At 45.7% G+C, this 22,405-nt stretch overlaps 1 protein-coding gene across 1 annotated transcript; it reads left to right on the forward strand.

Annotated features, from left to right (window-relative positions):
• Positions 1–10,307: 10,307 nt before the first annotated feature.
• On the forward strand, positions 10,308–21,043 carry DDX20 (DEAD-box helicase 20). Its single transcript, XM_027575766.2, has 12 exons — positions 10,308–10,403; positions 10,587–10,935; positions 11,321–11,415; positions 13,453–13,621; positions 14,258–14,372; positions 14,493–14,635; positions 14,772–14,910; positions 15,006–15,064; positions 16,306–16,388; positions 16,723–16,828; positions 16,952–17,053; positions 19,528–21,043. The coding sequence occupies exons 2-12, from the start codon at positions 10,635–10,637 to the stop codon at positions 20,685–20,687; spliced, it is 2,472 nt and encodes an 823-aa protein (XP_027431567.2). The 5' UTR covers positions 10,308–10,403; positions 10,587–10,634; the 3' UTR covers positions 20,688–21,043.
• Positions 21,044–22,405: the final 1,362 nt, after the last annotated feature.

Genomic DNA, 22,405 nt, shown 5'->3' on the forward strand with positions numbered 1-22,405 from the left:
CAACAGCCATTATCCCGATCTCCCTCCCTGCTCCCCTGCCCCCCGCCCCCCCCCCCACACACACCTCCAGAGCATCAACAGGAAAGGCTGACTGGAGATAAACACGTGCTGCTGGAATGTGCTCAGATAGCACCAGGGAACAGTTGCTCTCCAGGCAGAGGACCTCGCCTAGCAGGCAGGCCCCGAGGTGTTGAGCAGAGACTGCGTGTCTGAGTGTGAACGAGTCGGGTTGGTGGGGAGGGGACCGGAGTGAGGCCTAGCTGTTCTCGAAAGAATCTAACTCCTAGCTTTAGTCCTCTGTCCCACCTTAGACAAGGCACTGGGCCTCTGCCTCATGCAATCCCAATTCCAGGCGGGACAACAGAGGGACCGAGTGGCCTCTGTGTTGGGAGGTCTTTCGGTTCTAAAGGAAAGATTCACTTTGGATTTCAATTGAAAAATCTTTTGACTGGCTGGAAGAATCAAAGGGTCTAGTCATAAAAAAAAAAAAAAAAAAAAAGAGCTCCTTAGCTTTCGTGTCTTCAAACATGGAGTTTCGTTCTCCCCACTTAAAGACAGAGCAACTGTCTTGGTGGAACAAAGTCTCCCCGTTCATTCTTTCTACTACCTGTTCTGCGGAAGGCAGGAGGGATGTACCCTAGGGTGGGACACCAGAGATGACTAGAGCCACAGAGGGGGCGAGCTCCTGTAGCTCCCCATCCATAAACCCCACCATCGATTTACACTTAATGCCAACCTAGGCACCACCCTCAGCCTTAACTTCTCTACCAAGTCACCTGCCCGCAAGACCAGGCCATCAGTCATGCAGGTGCTTAAAACTTCTTCAAGGGGCACAGAAGGAAGGTGCTGGAGGAAGAAATAGCAGTAGAGTACATTGGGAAAACTCCAGGTATGCATGGGCTCTCTCTCCTGAACAACTCAGAGGGAATGGACTAGTGCAAATTAGACTAGTCCAAATAATGAACCGTAATATAGACCAGTCCAAATATGGGCAGCTACTGAGCCCTATTTTGGAATTATTTGCAGCTATGGGTCTTGTGCTTATGATGCCTACGCAATGGTCTCGTTGCTACTCAGGAAGCAAATATTTCCATTTTGCAAACATTTACTGGAAAAGCAAGTATTTTTCAACTGTGAAGAACACCTGAGGAACGTCAGGGCACAGCTAAGGGAAATGCTTATGCGATTTGTGCAAACTAATGCTTGCAGATGGAAACTGCACGGAAAAGGAGAGGGACTCCTTCTCAGCACTCTCCTGGGGACAGGTCTGCCACCGCCGACTTCCTGGAGTCCCACCGCTGGCTTCCCTGTAACCTTCCCTCCTATGGCCTGCCACTCATAGCGAGCGCTCATTTCATTACACGCTACTTACCATCCCTGTGGAGCGAGCTGGAGCGAGCTTCGAGCTTGAGCTTCGGGGAGCTGTGAGCAAAAACCAGGAGTTGGCGGTCTGCCAGGGAGAGACTTGTTGGCAAGACTGAAAGAAGGCTACCTGCTTCTCCTCCTGAGGCCATGGGGCGGGGAAATAAAGAGGTCACGTCTCAGGGTTGGCTTACTGTGTATTTGCTTCCAGCAGGCTTCTGGTCTTCTGCAGGGGCCAGAGAACTGTGTTAGCCCTGATCAGACGTCAGCCCTGGGGTATGGCTGGGGACCCGGAGGGCAGCCAGGGCCGGGGTTACTGTTGGTACTGGGAGGACTTCTACCTGGCCAGAGAGGTGGGACCCTCTCCCTGGGGCTCTGTAGGGGTGGGGCCAGGGGCCAGGGGCTGCTCCCAGCAGCAGGAGTCTACACCTAGAGAAAGCTTCGAGTTCCAGAGTGGAATGGCGGTGAGACCAAGAGACACTTGTCCTCACTTCACAAATGAAGATGCATTTTAAAGAAGAGGCTCTGAACGTCCAACGGGGTTTGGGGTTTTACTGCTGCCCCCCCCCCACCGCCTTTGGACAGGTTTTCTTTGCTGTGATTATTTGCCATGAATCATCACCCATAGGAAGTGACTGAGGCACTGGAGAGTGAATAATGAAGCCCCTAAATGGTCTTTTGTGTCTCTGCCCGGAGGCTTTTGGAACTAACTTGCATTTTCATCTTTCTGACTTGGAATCATAGAATTTGGGAGCTGAGGAGGACCTTCTAGAGAATCAGGGGATTGTGACCTCATGGAGAGACCAAATGTCAAGACGTGTGGGTCTGAACCTCCGGTCTGTCACTAAAAATAGTGCTCACTAACATTTACGGAAGGCTTTCCCTGCATCAGGCACTCATCCATTCTTCCCAAACCCTCAGAGGCAGGGGCTCCTGTTGCCTCATTCTGCAGATGAGGAAGGGAGATGAGGAGCCAGAACTCCCCTCCGGTCACACAAAGGCTCTGGTTCTCTCTCCAGAACCCACACCCATTCGGTCACCCCACTGCCTCGCCACGGGGCCTCAGACAAGTAATTCAACCTCTCTGGGTCTCACTTTTCGCCTCTGTGATCTTTAAAGTTTTAAAACTCTAACCAAAGTCTGTGTTTCCTGCCCAAGCATATAACTTACAGGTCGGGGAAGTGCAGCCCAGAAATGCTAAGTGATTTGCCTTAGATCCCCCCGGTCGCCAATGGCAGAACCAACACAAGATCCCGGACCCGGTGGTCTTTCCTCCCTGCCTCCCAGGCAAGATGACCTTCCCCTCCACTCACTTGGGCAGGTGTTTCTAGAGGAATCCAACTCCGTACCTAAGAGGAGTTCAGATAGATTGGAGATGTTGGGTTTGGGTGTGGCCAGTGACAACACCAGAGATGAGTTTAGGAGGCTGGTGGTATTTGTCTAAGTGCCTTCGACCTACCAGTCTGTCTGCCCTTTCCTATCTTTCTTGGGTCAAGAGTGGTGATCTGAATCATGGAGTAACCACAGAGAAAGAGCATGGTGGTACATGATCTGGTGTGGCACATATGCGCCCTCCCATGGTGGGTGATGTTCACAGTGAAGCCAAACGTCCTCACCAAGCAAATGCTACCACCTTGTGCCCACTCTCACCCAGCGTCCTTCATGGTGGTTGAAAGTCTGCTCCTCTCGCCCCCTTCCTCCTCTCCCTATTCCGCCGTTGTGGGATTTGATCATGAACTGGTTGGTGTGTGATGAGTGTGCCCCTGGAGGAGGCAGGTCCGACCGTGCACTCTGGCAATCGGTGTGCACCGCCTTTGCTAGTATCCTCAACCAATGAACAAATCGATGGCGTGTGCCCGAAGTGGGAACAAGGACATCGTGGGTGAGGCAGCGCTCTGTTCACAATAACGGTGTGTATCCGTGTGTTTGTGTGTGTATGTGTGTGTGTGTGTGTGTGTGTGTGGCTCAGACACTCTGAAATGAGCTCTCACCCACCGGTGAGTGGAAAATTAGCTTTGGCAGGTGAGGAACTGGGTGACAGGTGAGGAAACCAGCAGGGTATTGGTGTTAGGCTCCTACAATTGTTGTTGCTGCTTGGCTAACAATCTCTCTTGCTTACCCCCTCTCCCCTGAATTGTAATTAGGCGAACTGGAAATGGCTTGGAAGGGCTTGGGCATGTGGGAGGGTGACATGAGTATGACAGAATGGCCTCGTGACCTTTGGAAGCTAGCTGTGTGCTTTGCAGGTGGGCCGCACCAAGCCAATTGGGAATTGGCATTTTGCTGACGGCCCACAAAGCAAACTGTGTGGCTTACATTTCTCTGGTGGGTGGGAGAAGAAATAGCAGTCCGGCGACTAAAACTGGGGAAATTCTGCCATATGGCGTAATGTTGGAGGCGATGTGGGCCAGAAGCCACACAGGCAGGAGACCAGGGGTCTTGGACCGGCACTGTTGCCCGTCTCTGCCCGACTCTGGTTGGCCCTGTAATCTCTCCGTGCCTCAGTTTCTCTAACTGTAAGGTGGAGCAGATAATCCCTCTGCTCCCTGCCTGTTGTAAAGGTTAGATGTGTAGAAGCCCTTTGAAATGTCATGAGCACAGTTCCAAATGTGAGGCCCGGCTGCCAAGGGAGTTTGCAGAGCCTACAGGGAGGCAGGCGTCTGCCTCTGCGTCAGCCTCACCAGCCTGCGCTCAGACAGGTACTTAAGCATCGCACATCCATAAATCTCATCTCCTATCTGTAGTCAGCAAATAAGCGAAAGGGCAGGCTGTCGCTCTGCTACCATCTGATCTTCTTACCAACCTGGGCTCTGGGCCTCCTCCACCCCCGCCCGAGGCGATGATCCCTCTGCCCTCCCGCGTCTGCTCTCGGCCTGTCAGTTTAATTTAACAAGGTTGCGGGAGAGGTTTGATTTAATCAAACCAGTTGCTGTATCCGTTCTGCTCCGAGGTCCCTCAGTGTCACCACCGAGGCTCAGATTAGACAGTGACAATTACTTCTTCCCTGGCGCTTTCCTTTCCCCTCCCTTTCTCTCCCTGAAGGGAACAAGGAGGCAGACCAGTCTCCCGGGGCCTAAGAATAGATGCAGGAGGATCAAAGGAGGGAAGCAGCCTGACCCGAGAAAGCCCCTCTCGGGCCTTCCATGCCTTGTTTAAGGCTGAGCAACAGCCCCAGGGATGGGGGCTAAGAGAATTCGAGCAGAGCTGCCTCAGGGAAGCCCAAGACTGCCTGAGGACAGAGCTGTGCCATCACCTGTGCCACCACGCCCCTTATTGTCAGGAAACGGGATGGAGGGTGTGCCAAGGCGGTGGGGGGGGGGGGGGCGGGGAGAGGTAGCTGCATGCTCTGCACACATCAGACCACAGGCATTTACTCCCAGGGTCTCAGCGTGGGTCCTGGGAGCTCCAGAGCTGGGAGACAACAACAGAAGGTGAGTCTCCACCGAGTTTCTGAGGCTCTGTTCTTGGCACGAAACCAGCAGTGGCAGGGGGCGCTGCCACCCGAACCAGGGGTTGGAGGGACGCGCGTGGAAACTGGTGTGGGGACAGCAGGGTAACTGTGGGGCGTGGCAGCGCGCCTTGTGTATCTGAGGGTCAGTGGCTGGAAAGCAAGGGAGGGGTCTCTGGTGCAGAAACCTCAGGGCGCAGGGAGTTTAGAGTTCCAGAACAAATCTCTCTTCTTGCCACTAGACTCTTTTCTTTCCCCTCTTTTCCAGGAAGTGGGTGCTCAGCACCTCTTGCTCTCCTGAGCAGCTCGCAGGAGCGAGACAAAGGCCTCTGGAAGGGGAGTCCTCACTGAGGGTGATAGGAATCTTGTTTCCGTTTGCTCATTTGTGTCACATTCTTCCATCGGGCTGGGCAACTGACAGGTGCCTCCCTCCCTGGGCCCCTTTCAGAGTCCCCCTCCCTGCCATTTGTCTCTCACACACATATCCAGCAGACACCACCATCGGCAGGAGCTGAATATGATTAGCCGAAGCCCTTCCTGACAGCTCCAAAGAGAATCCCTCAAATGCATATTTTACTGAGTGCATCTCATCGCTGCTGACAGCCGCTTTATCAATTAAATTCCACATTCCCCGTCTTTGGAGATGCCATAAGCCTCCCTACCTAATAAATCACAGGCCCCCAGTTATTGTTAAATGTCCCATCGCTCTCTAATAAACTTCCTGCCAACAGGGGCAGGTTATTTATTATGCTGCCTGGACAAGAATGAATGGGGCCCCGTTCTCACAAGGAGAAGAGCAAACATGACGCCCTCCTCCCTAAAGACTGAGGCCTTGGTAGTAAAAGGGGCAATTAATCAACGTGGGCCTTGGGCAGAGGGGAGCCGGGTCTGGAGAGAGGGAGAAAGACCTGGGGTTCTTTCCTGAAAGCCTGCCAGGCAAATGCCCAGGGTGGTAGGTGGCTACGCAGGGCTCAGGGGTTGGGCTTTGGCTGCTTCCCCACCTCCTGATTCCCGTCTGAAAAGGTACTGAACATAGGGTCACCCCCTAGGCCAAGGGGCACATGTAAAAATAGTTATTCTCTGTGTTGGGAGGAAACCACATAGGATTGAGCAGATCACGAAACAATAAATTCCGTCCAGACGGCCAGATGTCGTGACTTGATAAACTTCGTATAACTGAAGTTTATTGATGGCGCTAGTCCACTGAGCAGATGAACGGAAGAATGGAGGAAAGGTCCCCCTTGTCTGGGAGAGCGAGCGAGGAAACGCATGCTGAGTCAGTTTGCTGGATAAGCCGCACGCAGGTAAGCCCTGATACTCGGAAAGCACTGTGCCAACACCTAAAACACCCAGGAGCCATCGGGTGTGAGAAACAGTGTGTGATGTGGGCCTGCTGTTACCTGCCTCCAATTAGATCCCAAATTTAGATGATGCTCCACAGTCTGCAAGTTAAAACCCAAACCCCTCAGCTTCGCCATGAATCGAGCCCCATCCACATTTCCAACCGTATTTCTCTTGTTACATAACAGACCCCCCGCCCCCGGCGTTGGGAGAGCACAGCACGCACATCTGATTGTCCTTATGGTAGCAGACAGGTCCTCCATAACGTGGGACTGATATATCTCTGCAGGCTCATTTCCTGGTACCTGCTGCCATATTTGCTTCCGTTCACACTAAAGCTCGTGGCTTCCCTAAACTATTATGGTTTCTCAGGCTTCCACGCCTTTGCACAAACTGTTCCCTTTGCCCAGAATATCTCTCTGACTTGTCTGTTTGGTGAGCTCTCCTTCCACCCCCACTGCCTGATGAACTCCTTATCTATCCTTCAGGATCGGCTCAGAAAATGAGCCCCCAGTGCTTCACGGGACTTGAGCTTTGCCTCTTGGTGCTGCCATTTTGGCAGAAGTACTAGACTCAGGGATTAGGTAAGGAATGATCCGTGCATGGAGTTTTCCCGATAGTTCGCTGCACGCTTTGAGGCACTTTGATTTTGGGTGGAGATGAGGAGGGCATAGGGAAGAAAGCTATTGCTCTCTGAATACCAAAAGCCATTTTCCTTAATTTCTCAGAAGTTCTCACTCTCTCCCACATGACAGCCACACTTGAACTAAGGCCCTGGAAAAATGTCAGGACTGCATATTATTTTACACCACCTCGTGCCACTTGCATATTTCCTCCTTGATCGGGGCCACCTGTTTGCGTGTATGTTTCTCCTTGAGGGCAAGGCTCTGCTTATTTTGTCCCATTTCTGTATCTCCCTCACGTGGCTGATTCATATTAGGTGTTCAGAAGATGACTGTCAAAAGAAAGAATAAAGAGATGTTTGCAGGTTGCATGCAACTTATATTGCCTGCCCTTTGTTGCTTTGAGGGTTAAATGAGAAGAAGTTGCTGTAAAGATGGTAGTGCTTTTCTTTTCCACATTTTCCCCATGGATCCTCACACTCAGGGTGGGCCACCTTATGTCCATGCTTTTATTTCCATTGCTTTTCTCTCCTCCGGTACAGAAACCTTCACCGGGAAATGATCGTATGGGCCCTTTAGATAATCCTCAGCATCCATCCTGAGTCTACGTTTTACTTGCTTTTCAGTGCACAGGAATCCTTCCCTTCTCTAGCTCCCAGGTACAGAAGGTGAGGAAAGGCTTTCCAAGGTAGACAGAACGGCATAAGAAAAGGTTGGGGTCCCAGTGTGATTTTACCCTGGGGGAGGCCAGGAGGCACACAAGAATCCAACTCCTTACTGTGTATGTTACCCTCACGCCTTACCCAGTTATTAAATGGTCTCTTACCTTTGGGTTTTATCTTTATGGCACTAAAAGTTACAGCCAACAACATTATTAACATTTTTTGCTACTGAGGAAAACAGTTTATTGATTTGTGTTTTTAGCTGGAGCAATACAATTTATTCCTAGTAACATTACAGCAATGTTTGTGTCCGTGAGACATCATAAACAACAGACACAATCACAGAATGCCTATAAAACTGGAAATGTTCTTTTCTGGAAGAGTAGTCTTTTTGTTTCTTTTGGGATGAGAGCTGGCTGCTTCATCAGTGACTGGTGTTCTGGAATTCTATAGAACCACTGCTATGTGCATGGAGACCCAGCAAAGACTTCTGAGCAAGATTCAACGTTTGTTAGGCCCACCAAGGGCCTGTGCTGGGCTGGAGAGCACAGAATGATAAAATCCCATCCTTGAGATGCTCATAGTGAGGGACAGACACGCAAACAAGTAAATAGAACACGGTGAGAGCGAGACTGGAATTACTATAGTGTGAAGTGGGGGTCTGGTGTGGGAAATAAAAAAGGCCGTTAAAAGGAACAGGGCATGAAGCTGGACCCAAACAACCTAAGATGCGCACTTAAGAAGGATTACTCCAGCACCTGTGGGTTGAGTGGCTGGGAGAGAAAAGAAACTCGGCAGGGGGACCATTCTGGAGGTTGTTGCAACAGCTCGGATGATAGAGGGGCTTAAAATAGGATACATGCCAGGGAGACTGGAGAGAGGAATGAATAAAATAGGTAGAGGCCAAATTACCTGCCCTTAGGTAATTGTTAGAAAAGGAGAGGGATGGTAGGTGGGGGGGTCTAAAATAATTCCCAGGTGTGGGATGTGGGGGTTAGGTGGGTGAGAGGCGGGGGTACTGTGGGGAAGCCTGGAAAATTCAGTGCCCAATCCCAACAGGCCCCCCTCTTGCACATGGGCAGTTGACATTTTCTCAATGTTTTCTAAATTTCTAAGCAAAATACATCTTTGGGACCTCTTTCCAATGGGATTACTTTGCCAAAGCCCCCCCCCCCATCATTTGGAATCTGGGTACGTGCACATGTGTGAAAATAGGGGGAGAGAGAATGATCAGAATGATGATATAAGGACAAAAGAAAAAGTTGGGAGTTGGACGCAGAATATCTTTAGGTTTGGAATTTGAATAAGATTAGGTTCCAGAAATATTAAATTTGGAATTATGACTAAGACTTGGTCATAGGAGCTTGTTTATTCAATATTGAGCACTTACTATGTTTCAGATCTGGTTTTTCCCATTAGGAACACAGGAGAGAACTAGACAGGTCCCTGTCCTCACAGAGTGGGGGAGACAGACAATCAACACAATCTCAGGTCGTGGTAAGTACCATGAAGAAAAATAAAGCAGAACCAGGGAACAGAGAGTGGTGGGAAAGGTAGGGGAGCTCAGGGGATGGGGGAACTAGGTTAGATGATAATAATAGGTCGGGGTGAAGTAGGTGATGGGGGTTAAAGAGTAAGCTTCTCGTGATGAGCACTGAGTAATGTATAGAATGGTTGAATCGCTAGCTCTTACACCTGAAGCTAATGTAACACTGTTAGTTAACGCTACTGGAATTAAAATACATTGACATTTATGGAGCTGGAGGGTATTATGCTGAGCGAAGTAAGCCAATCAGAGAAGTTATATGGTTTCACTCATATGTGGAATATAAGAAATAGTGCTGAGGATCGTATGGGAAGGGATGGAAAACTAAATGGGAAGCAATCAGAGAGGGAGACAAACCATGAGAGATTCTTAACTACAGGAAACAAACTGAGGGTTGCTGCTGGGGCGCCTGGGTGGCTCAGTCGTTAGGTGTCTGCCTTCGGCTCCGGTCGTGGTCCCAGGGTCCTGGGATTGAGCCCCGCATCGGGCTCCCCGCTCAGCGGGAAGCCTGCTTCTCCCTCTCCCATTCCCCCCGCTTGTGTTCCCTCTCTCGCTGTGTCTCTCTCTGTCAAATAAATAGATGAAATCTTAAAAAACAAAACAAAACAAAACACAAAACAAAACAGGGTTGCTGGAGGGAGGGTTGGTGGGGATTGAGGTAACTGGGTGATGGGCATTAAGGAGGGCAGGTGATGTGATGAGCAACTGATGAATTACTTAACTCTGTATCTGAAACTAATGATGTACCATATATTGGCTAATTCAATTTAAATTAAAAAAACTTATTAAAAAATAATAGGTCAGGAACGACCTCTTTGGAAAGGCGATATCTGAGCAGAGACCTTAAAGGAAGGGCAAGTGGCAAAGACTGTCAGTTGTCACCCGTGAGATGGTGGTGCATAGCGCCAGGGACAGGAGCAGCACAGATGACATGATAGATTTGGGAGGTCTATCAGACTTCTGAGTGGCGTTGCTGAGAAGGCAGATGGATGTACAAATCTAAGTTCAGGAGGTGTGAGGCCGAGCTAGGGCTTTGGGAGGTGTCAGTCGGGGCCTGGCTGCAATTCAGTGGACGGCACGGGAGCTCAGTGTGCCAGGTACAGCGCTGCGGCTGGGGACAGAGAGGAGTGAAGCGGTACCGAGACGGACACGGACCGCACTACGGGGAAGTCCTGTCCGGCCGTGCTCGGAGCTCCGGGCGGGCGGGGACAGGCCCGGCCGGAGGCGCCCGCCGCCCGCCGCCCGGAGGCGGGGAGCGTGACGCCCCGAGCGCATCACAAAGCCCGCGTTGTGAGCGGGGCGGGGCGGGGCGGGGCGGGGCGAGGGGCTGGCCGGACCGCCCACGGAGGCCCGCGAGGCGGGGTGGTGCCCCCACCGTGAGCGCGCGGCGCCCTCTGCAGGCAGCCCGCGGCAGCATCCCGGTAGCCCCCGCCTTCCTCTCCTCCCTCTTCCCGCCTTCCTCGGGCCACATTTTTTGTCGTTATCGCTGTTTCCGAGACTTCCCAAGCCTCCGACTTCCGTCCCTTCGCCCCTCTCCCAGGCCAAGCGCGTCAGTGTCTTTCCGGGAGGGCTGCCAATAAAGTTTTTCCTCTTCTCGCTCTTAGGCTCCCTCCGTCGCCTCAAGTACCGCGAGATCGGGCGGCGCGGCGACGATGGCGGCGGCGTTTGAAGCCCCCGCGGCCTTAGCGACGGTGGAGGCCGCTATGCTGGCGGAGCGTGTGGCCGCACAGCTCGCGGCCTCGGAGCCAGCCCCCGGGCCGGTGCGGAGCCTGCGGACGGCTCACGACGTCAGCGGTCCGCGGACCCGCACGGGGGACGTGCTGCTGGCGGAGCCGGCCGACTTCGAGTCATTGCTGCTGTCGCGGCCGGTGCTGGAGGGGCTGCGGGCGGCCGGCTTCGAGCGGCCCTCGCCGGTGCAGCTCAAGGCCATCCCGCTGGGGCGCTGCGGGCTCGGTGAGGGCGGGGGCCGCGCTCGGGCCGGGAGGGTCCGGGAGGAGCCCCAGGGCCGCCGCCGGTGCAGGCCTTGGCCTGCGGCCAGGCGCTGTGCGCCCTCGAGCCTCAGTTTCCTCTCTTGTAAAACAGAGACGCGGTGTTCAATTGGAAGATGGTTACGGCCCTTTGCACAGTTGACAGATGGCTCTCAATTCGAGAAGATGAAGTAGAGGTTCAGGGAAGAGGCATGTTTCCGGATATGGCCTCATGCTTTTTTGAGTTAACTACAAACGAATGTGCCAATTCGGTGATCTCTGGAGAACCTTCTGGTTCTGTGGTTTCATGTTGGTATTTAAGCTTCTTTAGTCAGTACTGGCTAGTGATGCATATAACTTTTTCTCCTCAGATTTAATTGTTCAAGCCAAATCTGGCACTGGGAAAACCTGTGTGTTCTCTACCATTGCTTTGGACTCGCTTGTTCTTGAAAACCTCAGTACCCAGGTGAGTGTAGCTCAGAGGACCTGAAGGAGGGTATGTGGATTTTGTCACAGGTTGGATGCAATACCAGTAGCTCCTGAGAGACGGAAGAGATGAATTTGATGAATGATTGAGTTAAGCCATATGAAAAGTATAGAAGTAAAGTAGACATTAAAGCCCTTGTGTGGCGGTGGTGTGGGTGGTAACCAAGGATCCCTCATTAGTGTTAGAAGTTTGGAAATTTCCATTACTCCATCTTAAATAGATTAAGTCTGCCATGTGTGTCAATTTTTTCATTACCTGAAAACACAGATAGGTTTTCTTTACTCTCTTACTTGCTGCCCCGAATGTGGTAGGGTTTAGTATTTGGCCTGATTGATGATAACGTGGTGCTCTGGCTCTTGCTGGCTCTGTGAGTGTGTCCTATTGCTCTCCCATCTTCTAAGTTCTCTTGGAGTAGGTCTAAAGATGGCCTTACCTAAATTAATAAGCGATTTAGGTTTGGGGATCGTTTCTTCGACAGAGTTTGGCTGAGCCCATGTTATGTATAAACACTATGCCAGTACATCCATGTTCAAAGCTTTTTGAGTCTTATAACCACCAGATTCTGGGTTATGCACATAGGAAATCTTCCTGCTTCCTGCTTCCCAGAGACCTCAGCTCGTCTACTAGCTAGTGAATTGGAGATGTATTCGAGATTTTGGCTTCTGACAATTTGGCAGTAGGTGAAATGCCAAAACGCTGAATAAGTTCCATAAACCAAATTTGAATTTTTAAACTTCAGATCTTTGTGTTCTCAAAGTAATACATATTCATTTTTGAAAAATTGGAAAATTCAGAAAAGTAAACAAGTACCAGGAAACAGCACATAATTTCACCTACCCAGAAAGAAACTGCTGTTAACTGTTTTGGTATATTTGCCTCTAGCTTTTTTTTTTTTTTAAGGAGTTTTTTTTCTTCTCATACCTGAGAACATGTAGTTTCACCTCATCCTCCAGTTGTTATATTGCAGAGTTCTCACCATGAGTCTCAAGGCTCCTTTTTCATGGGCCTAGATATCTGACCCTGATTTGGTCCAGTGACGAGGGCTTCCCTGCTGTTCCTCAAGCACACTAAGAATATTATTGTCATAAGGCCTCTACATTTGCTGTCTTCTCTTCTCGAAAACAGCTCCCCAGGTGTCTGTGGTATACATTTAGGTCTCTGCTCAGATGTTACGCCCTTAGTGGCCTTCATGGATTGCCCCATTTAAAATAACTCCTTCCCTTCCTTGTCACTTGTCTCTTTTCCCTGTTTGATTTTTCTTTATAGTACTTTTCATTGTATGTCATGATTTACGTATGTTTGTTTATTGTGTATCTTCTTACACAGAATGAAAGTGCTGTGAGAGCAAGGACTGTGTGTTGTTTCTTTTTTTTTTTTTTTAAGATTTTATTTATTTATTTGAGAGAGAGAGACAGGGCATGAGCCGTGGGGAGGAGGCAGAGGGAGAGGGAGAGGGAGAAGCAGACTCCCCGCTGAGCTGGGAGCCCGATGTGGGACTCGATCCCAGGACTCTGACATTATGACCTGAGCCCAGGGTAGACGCTTAACCAGCTGAGCCACCAAGGCGCCCCTGGACTGTGTATTGTTGACTCTACAGCAACTTACATGTTCCCTAGTACATATAGTAGGTTCTTGTTTAATAACATTTGTTGAATGAATACATAAGTGAATGAATGGAGTAGCTTCCCTTGTCTATAAAAACTCATCATTTAAAATGATTGTTTAGGAGCACCTGGGTGGCTCAGTCGTTAAACGTCTGCTTTCGGCTCAGGTCACGATCCCAGGGTCCTGGGATCGAGCCCCGCATCGGGCTCCCTGTCTCCCTCCCCCACTCCCCCTGCTTGTGTTCCCTCTCTCGCTGTGTCTCTCTCTGTCAAATAAATAAAATCTTTAAAATAAATAAATAAATAAAATGATCGTTTAAATGAAAAATAGCTCACTGTAGTACGAATGTGCCAATCACATGTATCTATTCCACTGAGTTGTTAAAGGTATATATATTTTATGCTTTTTTAGATTTTGATCTTGGCTCCTACAAGAGAAATTGCTGTACAGATACATTCTGTTATTACAGCTATTGGAATAAAAATGGAAGGCTTAGAGTGTCATGTCTTTATTGGAGGGACTCCATTATCACAAGACAAAACCAGACTTAAAAAGTGTCATATTGCTGTTGGCTCTCCTGGTAAGATATCACCCTGTTTATAACTGGCGCTTTTAAGGAACTGAACACTTTTCATATAAATAATATAATTAAGGTAAGAAATATGGGAATCTTTAATAACTATGATAATTATTTTGAGGATTATAAATGAGGATATAAATGAAGAGGCTTAGACCAGTGAGATATAGACACGTGACTGGATTACCAGGAGGACTTATGAAATCTCCATTCCTAAGGATGTTTAAGCACACGTATGGAAATGGCTTCTGAGAAGAGGAGAAATGAGGTGATTTTCAGGAAGCCTTTCTAAGCCATGCATTGGGATTATTCTTTGCTTCTCCATTAATCATTCAGTTGTGAATCACTCAAATCAGAATTTAGTATTCAGGGCCTTAGCATTCAAGTCTTTTTTGATGAGAACAGTGTTGTGATCCATACTTATTGGTGGTGAAATGTGAGGGAAAAGTAATGGATTTAGGCAAGATCAGAACTCAGTTTCTGATTGGTGGTTCAGTGTATAAATGCATAATAATGAGGGTCGGGTCAAGAAGGTCAGCAGTATAAATGGTGAGTAAGTAGGGTAACAACATTGACTGAGATTGGCACACATTCAGTGCATCTTAAATATTTTCGATATGCTTTTTTTCTGGAATTTAGGCAGAATTAAACAACTGATAGAACTTGACTACTTGAACCCAGGCAGTATACGTCTCTTTATTCTTGATGAAGCAGATAAGCTTTTAGAAGAAGGCAGCTTCCAGGAGCAAATAAAGTAAGAGAAATAACTTGCATGACTAATAAAATAGTGTCCTGAAGTGTCTATTTTTAGCTTTTCCAAGTGGTAATTACTGTCATTGGTTTCCATGGTGTGTATTTCTCTTCTGTTTTGCAGCTGGATTTATTCTTCCTTGCCTGCCAGTAAACAGATGTTGGCAGTGTCAGCTACCTACCCTGAATTTTTGGCTAATGCTTTGACAAAGTACATGAGAGATCCCACTTTTGTAAGACTAAATTCCAGTGATCCGAGTCTCATAGGTGAGTATAGATATTGGATACTTATATTCCTGGTTTGTGATATTCTGGAGCTTTCCCTTGCCTAGTTGGCTGCTGTTTTCATATTTGCTATAGCAAATATGTTTGTTTTAACAGAAGACCTTTGACTTCTTTCTAGGTTTGAAGCAGTATTACAAAATTGTCAATTCATACCCTTTGGCCCATAAGATTTTTGAGGAAAAGGCTCAGCATTTACAGGAACTGTTCAGCAGAATTCCATTTAATCAAGCCTTAGTCTTTTCTAATTTGCACAGCAGGTAATGTACCTTAAGAGGTCATCTGGGGAACCTGTGAAATAAAAGGTGTAAGGTCGTATTTATAAAATTATAACCCTCTATGTTATTTTTCATAGAGCACAACATTTGGCAGATATCCTTTCTTCTAAAGGCTTTCCTGCTGAGTGCATTTCAGGTAAGTTCATCTCTTACTTTAATCTTTGTTTAGTGTTCTGACTTGAAGCCTGTCCAAAGTCAGGAGGAAGAAATACTACTTTGTGAGTTGTCTTGAGTGTGAGGTTACACTGAGTCTCCAGAGTAAAGGAAATTTCAGGTGAGTATTTCATTGGGATTTGATATATCTATATCCTTGTTGTTTAAGAAGTAACTTGGTATATAATATGAAATTAGGAAAATTGAAATGAATTCTCCATAAAGAACTTAATAATTTTATAAAGTTTGTGTTTGTCATCTTCAGAGAAAACTATTTTGCTTCTTTCCATAATTATTGTAAAAATGCTAAGAATTGCCACTGAATTACTGCTTTAAGGTCTTGTGGAAGGCAAAGATGATTCTTCTTTTTAAGATTTTATTTTTAAGTAATCTCTACATCCAGTATAGGGCTCGAACTCACAACCCTGAGATCAAGAGTTGCACGCTGTACCCACTGAGCCAGCCAGGTGCCCCAAAATGATTCATTTTTGACACATAGCTAAATTATTCCTGCTGACTTAATAGGAATGAAAGATTTAAAGGAATTTTGATCAGTGAGCTCCTTTTTAGAATTTTCATTGATAGCTTAGTTTTTTAACCTGTTAGCCTAAGCTTGTCTAGTCTTTGTATATCGTGAGATACTGGGGAGACTTTATTAATGGACAATATTTTGACCATAGATCACACTTCAAAACAAAATTTATAAACAGCTAATTACAGCAATTTTATTTTCCTAAGAATTACTCTGCTTCATATGTAACTTTGCAGATACAATGTTATATCTGCAGGCATAACCTAGTCACCATTTAAAATTAATTTTTGAATTTCAAGTTGACTGCCTAACCAGATTTTTTTTTTTTAAAGATTTTGTAAATTTATTTTTTGACAGCAAGAGAGGGAACACAAGCAGGGGGAGTGGGGGAGGGAGAAGCAGGCCTCCCGCGGATCAGGGAGCCTGACGCGGGGTTTGATTCCAGGACCCTGGGATCATGACCTGAGCTGAAGGCAGACACTTAAGGACTGAGCCACCCAGGGGCCCCCTAACCAGATTTTAAAAGATTCTGACTTTAGGTCTTAACCTAGATTTGCATGTAAGGAGAGAATTAACTTTGGTTGGTGTATTTTTAAAGCGTTAAGACTGGTAGTTATGATTTCTGCTTTTTGTGGATTTGATAAATATGTATTAGCTTGTTTTTATATGACTTTCTTTTTGGGTGTTTTTAGGCAACATGAATCAGAATCAGCGTCTTGATGCTATGGCCAAACTGAAGCAGTTTCATTGCAGAGTCCTCATTTCCACAGATTTGGTAAATTGCCTGTTCAGTTCGGGTGACTAATCCATCCTGACTTGGGCTCTATTATCAGATGCACAGGTTTCATTTATTATTTTATATGGGTGTATCTGATAAGAATACCAGAAGGGAATTGTCTTTCCAGTGCTGGGGAATTTGCTTTCTTCAAAGTCTTTTATATTTTCATGTTTATTCTTGAAACTAGTCATTAGAAATGAATTTCCTTTTCCTTTGCTCCTAAATATCTTCCTGGTCTTAACTTGGCTCTTGGTTATATTAGAATAATCGGGTGTGCGTTGGTGCCCATGTAGCAGTTAATGCAAACACTTGTTCTCTTTTTTAATTCAAGACTTCCCGTGGGATTGATGCTGAGAAGGTGAACCTGGTTGTAAATCTGGATGTACCATTGGATTGGGAGACATATATGCATCGGATTGGCAGAGCTGGCCGTTTTGGTAAAAAAAGAAAAGAAAAGAAAAAAGTTTGGCTGCTTTCTTTAGGAGGAAGAATTACAAATATGACAGGTGGAGTGACACGTATGTGAAATTGATCTACATAACATTCCCTCTGTGCTTTAGGTACTTTGGGGTTGACAGTGACCTACTGTTGTCGGGGAGAAGAAGAAAACGTGATGATGAAAATTGCCCAGAAATGTAACATCAACCTTCTGCCTTTACCAGGTACATTTTGTCTATTTCATTTTGCCGTCAAAGGAATAATCATATTGGTGATAGACCTCATAAAAATAATAGCTGACACGGAGTACTTAGGATGTGTTGGGTCCCATTCAGTATGTTAACTCGTCTAATTCTTGCCACAATCCTGTGAAGTGCATGCTGTTATTACTGACTTTTTGTGAATGAGGGTATTGAGGCATTGAGAAGTTAAGTAATTTGCCTAAGTTCTTATAGCTCATAAGCAGTAATTCCTGGCACATGAAAAATGTTTTACTACTGTATTAGCTCTATATTTTAGCTTGTAGCCTTGCAATTTCATTTTATTCTTTTATATAACGGGGCATATATTTTACTACTTTTGTGACTGTAAAGGTAGTTCTTGCCATATTCTCCTTTGTCACCATGAGGAAGGAGTAGTATCTTTAATTTGAATGCTATTTTGAAAAATTTGAAGTGTTTTCTTTCTTTTCTTTTTTTTTTTGAGTTTATTTATCTACTTACTAAGTAATCTCCACACCAGCATGGGGCTCAAATTCATGACCCCAAGATCAGGAGTTGCATGCTCTTCCAACTGAGTCAGCCAGGCACCCCTGCTACAATGTTCTCTTTTGATTTTAGTGAATCATTTGTCAAGCTGAATTTTTAAAAATTTTTTTTTAAAGATTTATTTATTTATTTATTTGAAAGAGAGAGAGAGTGCACATGAGAGGGGGGAGGGTCAGAGGGAGAAGCAGACTCCCTGCTGAGCAGGGAGCCCGATGCGGGACTCGATCCCGGGACTCCAGGATCATGACCTGAGCCAAAGGCAGTCGCTTAACCAACTGAGCCACCCAGGCGCCCTGTCAAGCTGAATTTTTTAAGTGCCACTTGGGAAATTGCATATCCAAAACTATTAATGATCTCTTGAAAATTTAAAAAAAAACTGTCATGTAGAAATGTGGTTTATTTGCTACATTTGTTCATGTGTGCAGTGTTGTGTGTGTGTGTGTGTATACATAGATATATACTTATATACATGATCTAGAATATGGGATACGTAGTTAATTGAATAAATAACAGCATGGAATATTTTACTAATTTATATATAACTCCTTTAGTGGTTTTTATAAAGCTAGACTAAGCACATGTCTGGGAATTAGTTTTGGCTTTATAATAACTCATTTTTTAATCTTTTCACAAATTTCTTTAATTGCTCTAAGCTTGTGTTCTGATTTAGAAAATACTTGTTTTTAGAAATGGTCCGTAGGTTCTTTGTCAGTTTTAAGACACTATAGTATCTTAATTCTATGTCTAAGTCTATTAGTAACCTGTCAAATGATTATAATGTGGAAAAAATAAATTGAAAACTGGTATAAGAGGGTTAAGACTTGGTAGGATTCAGTATCATAGCATTCAGCGATAAAAAGAAAATTTGCCTTTGGATATTGGAAAATGACATATTCGGATCTTTATGTAATGTTAACAGAGCCCTGAAATCATGAGAAAGTGTATTTGTGGTGTTAGACTTACATCGGACTAGGAACTTATATGACAATAGGCTGCTCAGATGAAGTACCTGGAGCAGGAGTGGGAGAGAAATTGGCCTGTTTTATAGGTGTAGGCAAGCAAAGGATATCACCTTAGTAGGAATCAAAGTTCTAGTCAGAGGGTCTGTTCAGCCAGAGATCAAGAGCCCCAGCTGAAAAGTCCTGATCCGAGGGATTAGGTAGTGGGTACATATACATTAGCACCAATAGCAACAACAAACGGGCAAGACCTGTGTAAATCATGGGCTCTGTATGTTTTGTCTGCCTAAGGTGAAAACTGATCACACTTGGGGAAGGTCAGAGTGTGCAGGTGGGAGCGAATTGTCCCACCTGGATGGAATAGGAAATTTAGAGAGCAGGAGCCAGCAAATTTTTGAAAACTTAGAAGTGCTGTTGAGACCGTAAATCTTTTTTATAGTCATCTAACTTTTTCCCCTGTAGAGGTTTTTCTCCACTGTTGGAGGCAGTGATTTCTCCTTCTTGGGAGTATAGAGTGACAGATTTACTTGGGTGCAGAGTTGCAATTGTAATATTTCCCAGCTGATAAGCTTTGGGGGGAGTACAATCCATTTGCTAATATCTTGTTTTGCTGTTGGCATTGGGGAGATCAAGGGGAGGAGCTGGGGAGAGTGAGGAGGGAAGAGATGGGAGAGTTGCTGCAGACTTGGACCTTACTCCCAGCGTTAGCTTTTTTTGAGTGGGCGGTATGGGAAAATATTGCTTATGGGTATGGGATGGGTCTTGCATATTTGGGGGCATATTTCTTTACTGCAAGGATTGTTTAGATCTTTTAAAATACTGATATAATGTAATCCTTAAGCTTCTTAGTATATTATTAGTATATTTTATTTATTAACCTTATTTGACTGTGGAAAGCTTTATGAAGTCATTCAAAAATTGCTGATCTAGAGCAGCTCACACTTTTAATATTCTTTTGTTCCTTTTATGTAGATCCCATTCCTCCTGGTCTAATGGAAGAATGTTTGGATTGGGACGTGGAGGTTAAAGCTGCTATGCATACGTATGGCTTAGCGAGTGTACCTACCCAGCCCTTAAACAAGCAGATCCAAAAAATGGAGAGAAACTTTCAAACTCAGAAAGGTCATGGTAACCACGTGGCTTCACCTAAAAATACTTCTGTATCTTCACTATTAGTCAAATCAAAAAATAATACTAAACAGAAGCTTCCTGTGAAAAGCCACTCAGAATGTGGAGTCATAGAAAAAGCAATGTCACCAAAAGAAGTGGGCTGTGGCATACAATTGGAAGAGCAAATGAAGAATCCTGTTGAGATCTCTGTTGAAAACTCTACCAGTCAGCCCCAGGTCAAAGAAGCTTTACCTGTGTCACTGCCCAAAATTCCTTGTCTGTCTTCCTTTAAAATCCACGTGCCGTACTCTTTGACTTTTACAGAATTGGTAGAGGATTATGAACACTATATTAAAGAGGGGTTAGAGAAGCCTGTGGAAATCATCAGGCATTACACAGGTCCTGGGGATCAGACTGTGAATCCTCAAAATGGATTTGTAAGAAATAGAATTCCCGAGGAGAGAGTGCCGATACTGGCAAGTAGTAGTCAGTCTGGAGACTCAGAGAGTGACAGTGATTCTTACAGCTCGAGGACTTCTTCCCAGAGCAAAGGAAGTAAGTCCTACTTGGAAGGCTCTTCGGATACTCAGCTGAAAGACTTGGAATCCACTCCTGTGGATGGCCATATCTCTCTGGAACAACCTCTGAATGGAGACGATACCCCTCATCCAGCAGAGTATCAAGAATCACCTGGAATCCAGACAAAGGCCAGGCATAAAGAGGGGGCTAACCAGAGAGCTAAGCAGAGCCGGAGAAACCCTCCCAGGCGGTCTTCCTATCGAGCGCCGGCAGAACCTCAGGAAGATGGTTGGTATGACTGCCACAGGGAAGCACATCCAAGTTTTTCTGATGCCTATCAGGATTATGAGGAGTACTGGAGGGCTTACTACAGGGCATGGCAGGAGTACTACGCCGCTGCCTCTCAGTCGTATTACTGGAACGCTCAGAGGCATCCAAGTTGGATGGCGGCTTACCACATGAATACCATTTATCTCCAAGAAATGATGCGAGGCAACCAGTGATTGTAGGCGGTACCTCATGCCATCCAGAAACACCAACGAGCGTATACCTTTGCATAGCCAACCTCCTTGGCCTATATGGTAGAGTGGCATTTTTTGAGGAATTTGAGAAGTCTTGAGGCTTCCCACCGGGACACATCGATTTTTCCCAGATTGTTTTGACCTACCTGACCAGGTACATTTATCTTTCTTTTTAAGAAACTTCACGGATCAGATTCTTGAAGGAAAACTTTGGGGACACAGAGCTAAAAGTTCCAGGATGCCATTTTCTGTAAGCCATTTGGAAAAGAAACATTTAAAAAGACTTATACCACTGCTTACTTTAAAAAAATAAAAACAGTTGAGGATTTAAAAAATAATGTTAGTTATGCTGTGGAGTTCTTGACAAAAGGCTTGGACTGTATTTCCGTAGAGGTGTGTTCTTGTAGAAATTTGTAGCATGGTAGATCAGAAAATCCCCTCGCCTTTTATATTTAGGCAGGAAGGAATAAATATTGCTTCAGACTTTTCCAAAGGTACTTGCTTTCATGCTCTTTGCTTCCGGTAAAAATATTTGTTACCAGTAAAAATGCAAACTTTGTCAAATGTTTATTGACATGTTTATTCATCTTTTGAATGTCTTTTGTTTTTAAGATTGTGAAAAGCTGTGTTTTTACTGTGCATTAAATAGCTGAGGATCATCAGTGGCTGTCTTATTTTTGTTTCTCAAGAAAGGGAGTAACTCTTACTTTTCACTGGTTCTTGGATCCTTTTAGGAGATGAAAGCTATAGATTTGTAGAGTTGCCATTCTGTAAACAGGAACTGTGTATGTAATTCCAAGAGGTTCATAGACCTTCTGAAGCCCATGTATGGAACCCAGATTAAGAACTGCACTACTCTGCTGGGAGGCTAAGGGAAAGTTCTCTGTCTTTAAGTATTTTTTGGAAGCTGGAACTCAGTTCTGTTCACTCTTCCCACAGTGCGTCCTGATCCTATGTCTTCTAGAAATTTCCCCCCAGTTTTTACTTTTACTGTTCCCTTAATTTTAAATTTTCTCCCAGTTTCTACTTTTAATGACACCTAGTAGGGAGCATCTCATTTTTCTGAGACGGTGCATCTATAAATTACAATTTAGAAAAAATGTAATTGGAAGTTACAGCAGTGCCCCCTTATCCGAGATTTTGCTTTCTGCGGTTTCAATGACCCCCAGTCAACTGTGGTCCAGAAGCAGACGATCCTTTTGACATATTATCAGGCTGGTAGTAGCCTAATGCTATGTCACAGTGCCTACGTCATTCATCATGTGGGCATTCTATCAGCTCACATCATCACAAGAAAGGTGAGTACGGTACAATAAGCTTTTCAGAGACCATATTCACATAACTTAGAGTATGTTGTGATTGTTCTATTGTTAATCTCTTACTGTGCCTCGTTTATCAACTAAACTAAATTATAGGTATGCATGTATAGGAAAGAACAGGCATATATAGGATTCGGTGCTGTCTAGTTTCAGGCATCCACTGGGGACCTGGAACATATTCTTTGTGGATAGGGGGGGACAACTGTACACATTCTTTCATTTCTTTTCTGTGGCAATCCTTTTATGATTATGCGTTTGGGTCCCAAACCTTTTTGTGAACTGGTTTTGTGGTGAGAGAACCTGTTACAAATAGAAATGTATTTACTTTTTAAAGGGAAAGCTCTTCTTTCTTGTGTACATACTTATCTAGGCAGTGCACAC

This window comes from Zalophus californianus, chromosome 4 (assembly GCF_009762305.2).
Source record: "Zalophus californianus isolate mZalCal1 chromosome 4, mZalCal1.pri.v2, whole genome shotgun sequence".
NCBI lineage: Eukaryota > Metazoa > Chordata > Mammalia > Carnivora > Otariidae > Zalophus > Zalophus californianus.